The 5,985-nt window shown below is 39.7% G+C and overlaps 1 protein-coding gene across 2 annotated transcripts; it reads right to left on the minus strand.

Moving 5' to 3' along the window:
- Window positions 1–1,719: 1,719 nt before the first annotated feature.
- Window positions 1,720–5,733, minus strand: LOC104269159 (peroxiredoxin-1). 2 transcript variants are annotated; one of them, XM_009878644.1, is made up of 5 exons: window positions 5,614–5,733; window positions 4,651–4,804; window positions 4,247–4,369; window positions 3,616–3,746; window positions 1,720–2,105 (listed from the first exon to the last, which is right to left on the minus strand). In XM_009878644.1, the coding sequence occupies exons 1-5, from the start codon at window positions 5,717–5,719 to the stop codon at window positions 2,020–2,022; spliced, it is 600 nt and encodes a 199-aa protein (XP_009876946.1). In that variant the 5' UTR covers window positions 5,720–5,733; the 3' UTR covers window positions 1,720–2,019. The 2 variants fall into 2 exon arrangements, with proteins under 2 accessions (XP_009876946.1, XP_009876944.1); XM_009878642.1 differs by having other exon boundaries at window positions 1,720–2,129; window positions 5,614–5,724.
- Between the last annotated feature and the right edge of the window lie 252 nt (window positions 5,734–5,985).

Consider the following 5,985-nt stretch of genomic DNA (forward strand, 5'->3'; position numbering starts at 1 on the left):
CTAAGGCTCCTCCCCGCTGCCTTGCGGGAGGGAGCACCACGAGCAGAACATGAGAACCCTTTTATCCCCTGCGACAAGGGGTAGGCAAGAGAGCAGGTAAGAAGGTCTATTCCTTTTAAATTGATTTTTTTTTTTTTACATTTGAACTGTATATACACTTGAAGGATTTGAGAAAGGCCATTTATATCATGCTGAGGGGGCTGAACTTGGTTATTAACATAAAAGCCCTCAACTCTGGACACAGAACAGGCTTATTTGCCACACTATCCAGATTTAGCAGGACTTCACGTAGCAGTATATGATGTAATGGCCCGTTCAAAACAGGTGCCATTTTACTTCAGAGTAAGAGCAGAAGTCGCTTTACTCTGAGGTGACTAAAGGTCCACATTTCACAAGACTAGACCACACTAATCCAGTACTGTTCTTTAGAAATGCAGTGATCAGTTTTGTAACATTTCAAGGCTAATATAGCTAGATACAACTTAAGGCAAGTTTTATATTGCATTAGCCCCAACTTTTTATTTGCTAGGAAAGAAGGTTTTGATATACAAAGTAACTTTGTGCTCAGCTGTACTGACAAGTATTCATTCACTTACTTTGAACCATATCCTTTATGCATAAAAAAATGTTGTTACTTCTTAATGCCACCCTAGGACATTAGCCTTATTTGTTAGCTTAAGAATTTGGATTTTAAATACTAGACAAAAGTGATCCAACCGAACACCACTTTTGCATATCTTCAGGAAGATTTGTTAGTATTCATTGCAGTATTTGGTAGTAAGGCCTCTGCAGTAATTGTATTTTTTCTGGCTGCACAAGTTCATTACTCAAGGCATGCACCTTTCACTTCTACTCATGTAATCAGCCCTGGGCCTCAACTTTGTTATTGTTCACTTCAAGCAGGACAGAACTTGTTTACTACTGAGGAGCTGAAGTTAGATACAAGGTCTTGGCCTTAATCTTTACAGGCACATAAAGATCACAGGGTTCTAATTCACACTGCTAGGCAATAGCTCCTTATCCAAATCTTCACCTCTGAAGTCAAGGACTTTATTACATGCCACCTTTAGCCATGAAGCTGCATAGCAAATACACCTTTAGTATAACTTAAGGCCACAGTCATGTGCTTCTGAGTTGTACAGTATGCACATAATCAGTTGTAATATAAAGATTAAAGACAAGGCTGAGCACATCTGAATACCAGCTTTTATAGTAACACCCTTCTTTTGATCTTATCCATTACCTTGTAGTCATATGATTAATTGGCATACTGTCACTCCCATGTAGTTGGAGAGAGCAGGGATGAATAGTGAATATGCAGAGTTTGCTTTTCAGAAAGCCCTGTACAGATGGTATTCAAACTGAGTCTTGGACTCTGACATCAAGCATAAGGTCATAGCTTTGGCCAATTGAAAACATGCCTAACTTCTGTCAGTCACATCTACACTTCATGCTCTGGGCCCTGCAGCACTGCTTAAGTCTGACAGACTGACATCAAACCATGCTCCTCTACCTAACAGCAAAATCATGAAGAGTGTAAATAGTACTTTACTACTGCAACATGACAACTAACTGTTGGTATCTCCATTCTAATGGAGCTGCAAAATGCCTTTAGAAATTGAGATGTCTACAAACTGCTCAGCAATTAAAGCTTTCAGAAGTGCAGCCTGCATTGCTTTCAGGTCTCCTCATGACTATACATAACAACAGTAGACAGAATGCTCTTTCCATAAGTTTAATAGAGTTACAAAAGGATACCACTGGTCTATATGCAACACATGGCTAACCACATACACTGTATTGTCACTACAGTCAACAGGGCTTGATGTACAGATACTGATCATTAAGATTTTCTATGAAGGTACTGTCAAAAGGACAAACTTTCCTTCAAGTAAAAAAAAGTTACTGTTTATACCTACAGCATGATCCCTTGACTCAGATGCAATGACTTAGTCAAAGTTCAGTAACTGATGCTTGCTCTTTACGTAAGGCATACTAGTTTCCACTCAGACTGAAAGTTTACTTTTGCTTGGAGAAATACTCTTTGCTTTTCTGAACATCAGGCTTGATTGTGTCACTGCCAGGCTTCCAGCCAGCTGGGCACACTGAAACGGTAAGAATGTTTAAGTCTTACTAGCTGCTCCTGCAGAACATGTTTTACACAATAAACTATCACCATGAAACACATACACATCTTTGCAACATACAGAAGGTGCATTATCCAGTGTGGCATTATGTTCAGTTTATTTTACTTATTTCCATTTGTCCTCTAGGTAGTAGCACCCAGCTGTTTGCTCATTGATCAATGGGTCCTTTACACATCCACCCCACTCCACCCTGCTTAAAAGCTTCATAAAAGCTTAACAGCAAGGTAACACCAGCTCCAGCAGCTTGAGTCAGACTATTACAGTACACTTCTCCCTTTGGATCTATATTCTTATTTTCATCAACCCTAGCCCCATTCTCAAGTTTAATAAGGAGGAGGGAAGAAACATTAAACTGCCTCTAGATCCCTTATATGGCTATCAAAGATCTACCAAGATGCAGAGGTTGCATGGCCTCAAAATGGCAGTGCTCCTGAGCAGCATTTTTTGGACAGTCTACCTTGTGTATAACCATGCAAGGCTCAATATGCTCACTCGACACAAGATTGGCAGGTTTAGCTATTGATTTCTCAGCTTCTGAATGTTTTTACAACACTTTATTCTGCTCTATCCTGGTTTAGACAAGACTGCAGTCCTAGTTCAGGAGGAAAAAAACCTGTTGCCAGCTTTTGACTACTCCGGGACATAAGCCCCAAAGGGCTTCATTTGCGTAACATGTGACTGCTCCACCATCAGCTATTAGGGCTGTCCCCTCAGCTGACAGAGGATGGCATACAAGTCCAGAAACACTGACTGTCTTCAGGCTATAGCACAGCCACAATAGTAGCTTGTTTTAATAAAGTTTACCATTGATTTACCAGCTCTGAAGCAATTTAAGTACAACCAGCAGCAACATATCATTAATGACAGCTAAAGACTACTAATACCTACATAGCAATTTTGAGTTTCCATCGTCTGGTTCAAACCTTTCATCTGCAGTGCCTTTTTTTAAATTACTGTAGAAAAGCTACCAGACTCGAGCACCTTAGCACTCTCAAACTATGGGCAAAGACATTCACCCATCTTCCCCTCACTACATCTGGCCTCACTACACATGGACACAAAGACCAGCAGGCTTTCTGGGAATTTAAATGCTCTAACAGACTCTTGAGAAACACTGCATTAGTACTGACAGTCTCAACCTACCAAATCCAAGAGCAGAATCTGAACTATGTTTAACCTTGTAGGCTAAGTTTTTACATGTTCTTCATTTCTGTCTCAAGTACTTTGTGTCTAATTGCAAGAGACAACTGCTATAAGCTTGACAAGCCATCCAGCACCAAGTTAAATGATATTTCACCATCAGACAAGTACTCAGTGGTGAATTAACTGGAATAGGATAAATACAGGATCAGCCACCTGTTGTGATCAATACATGTACGTTGTACCTTTCAGTAAAGCTCTATTTTAACCTGCTTAGTTAATTGTTATCTACAAAAACATTTAGAACTAGAAAAGGAAGAATTCTTACCTTCTCCATGTTTATCTGTGAACTGGAAGGCCTGGACAAGTCTGAGAGTTTCATCAACAGAACGGCCAACAGGAAGATCATTGATTGTTATCTGCCTCAAGATCCCCTTCTCATCAATTATGAACAGACCCCTAAAAATTAAAAACAAAGAGCACCATAGTTTTTATATAGTTTTTGAAAGATTAGACTAAACCCTGTTTCAAAACTTCAAGTTCAGTATTCTGTTATGGCAGTAAGTATAATTTAGTACTAAAAAAAAAAAAACCAAACCCAAAACCCCACCTCAATCTGTACTTTTATCACTAGACTAAATACCTGTAATCACTTCCACACCTCTACAGGTCTTTGATTACCCATGTCTGCAGAAAATCACCTGCATGAGACCCCTGCACTGTGCAAACGGGTAATTGGGAATTTATCTAACTGACCAAGACCATGAAAAGCCTAAACACCGAGAACCAAGTAGCATCTCCACTTGTACAGCTGTTTGCAGCAGTTTATATCTAGAACAGGTAACAGCTTCAGCTTGCTGCAGGCATTCAGGTATACGCAAGCTCCATGTCCATCTGCCATGCTCCATATATATTGCAACATAAGACTTCAACATCAAATTTACCTTACTGCATATTACCTGTATGCAATACCTTCATCCTCTTTAAGTACTCCATATTCTTTGGCAATGGCGCGTTTTGTGTCAGAAATCAGTGGGATTTTCATGGTACCCAAACCACCTTGTTTCTTAGGAGTGTTGATCCTAAATAGAGGAAGTTTAAATGTTAAAAAAATGGACAGTTCAGAACGAAGCACAAGGTGCAACAGCACCTGATCCTTTCTGCAACATCATACCCAGTCTGCCATGACGCAACAAGGGAACTGAACAGTATGCTTAATTCTGTTTATAAGCAGTTGACACTACCAACACTTCAAATGCATCTGGTATTTCAGTAAGACAAGTTTGAACACACTTAAGATTCAGTTTCTGCAAGAACCGAGACCCCACAGAACATTCTATTATGTTAAAAGGCTGGTTCTTACCAGGCAAGGTGACAAAAGTGAGAGTCAACTGAAGCTCCAATTACTTCACAGTTAATTTTCTTGAATTCGTCAGCTCTGTCACTGTATGCAATAATTTCAGTTGGACAGACAAAAGTGAAGTCCAGCGGGTAGAAGAAGAACACAACATATTTTCCTAGAAGAATGTTATAAGCAGTTAATATCTTACCTTTATAAGAGCTGTCATATTCTCTATCAGTATTTGAGTGGTGGCTATTGGAGACAGGGCTTGATACAACACTGCCTTTAAAGAATACATGGCAAACTACAAATGCCTCTATTTTAAGACTTGCTATACAAGTAACAAGCTCACAAAGCACCTAAGGGACAGATAAATAACATTTAAATACTCTTCAAGGCCACTTTATAGCAAAACCCAACTGAAGTCTCCAAAACCAGACTGTCAAACTGACAGGGAATGCCTGTCTCCTGGGCCTACTCCCATGGGCCTACCCAGAGTACACCTAGTACCTCAGGCTTCCTCTTTCTAGAAAGTTTGGGAGGGTTTTTTTTTGGGGGGGGGGGGGCCCAAGGCAAGCATTCTACTAGTGCTCTAGAGAAAGGAACTTCATTGGTTAGAGGAAAGAATCTACTTTCCATTGACAGCCTACAAGAGAAGATTTACAAGTTTCACATAGTTTGGAGACCTTACATCAGTCTCGTAGTATGACTGACAGTTCAAATAAGCCTGATGTAAAAGTACAGTTTAGAGGAGTTTTATGCTAATTAACAACAATTATCATAGCTGGAACATTTAGCCATACTGCTAACAACTTCCCAAGCATACTCCGGCCATCACTGAGAAACACTACACAACTTGCATATTTGTCTAGTGACAGGTGGTCATTATTACTTCAAAATCAAATCAAGATGTATCCTTAGATGCCCTCTACTCTTGCATATAGCTAATTACATCTGTGTAATTAAAGCAGCAAATAAGCTTACCTTTATAGTCAGAGAGTTTGATGTCTTTGAATTGTCCATCTGGCATTACAGCCGTGGCAGTAAAGTCAGGGGCTGGTTTCCCAATGAAAGCATTTCCCGAAGACATCTTGATCTATTCTGGATAGGAGTTAATAACAATATTTAGATAATAGTACATTTGCACCCTGAAGTAAGCATTTATTTAAAGCATCTTATCAATTTAGATTGAACACCAAAGCCAGTTTATCATCACTCAGTCTTGCAACACAAGGTTCAAGAGTGAAGTCAGTTTCGACTTGCTACCTGGGTAGTCCTCTCAAAACATTAATATTGTTCCTAAAGCAGCACAGTAAGATGCAGTTCAATAATCACAGCCTAGATACCCAGACCAAG

Source organism: Apaloderma vittatum, unplaced genomic scaffold (assembly GCF_000703405.1).
Source record: "Apaloderma vittatum isolate BGI_N311 unplaced genomic scaffold, ASM70340v1 Scaffold28361, whole genome shotgun sequence".
Classification (NCBI taxonomy): domain Eukaryota; kingdom Metazoa; phylum Chordata; class Aves; order Trogoniformes; family Trogonidae; genus Apaloderma; species Apaloderma vittatum.

Bases quoted from the DNA above. Each gene is read 5' to 3' on its own strand.
- LOC104269159 (XM_009878642.1), bottom strand. From the start codon at position 5,719: ATGTCTTCGGGAAATGCTTTCATTGGGAAACCAGCCCCTGACTTTACT. The intron at 4,805-5,613 runs GTAAGCTTATTT...ACATTCTTCTAG, and splicing joins CAAACTCTCTGACTATAAAG to GAAAATATGTTGTGTTCTTC. The intron at 3,747-4,246 runs GTAATATGCAGT...TTTAATTTTTAG, and splicing joins GATGAAGGTATTGCATACAG to GGGTCTGTTCATAATTGATG.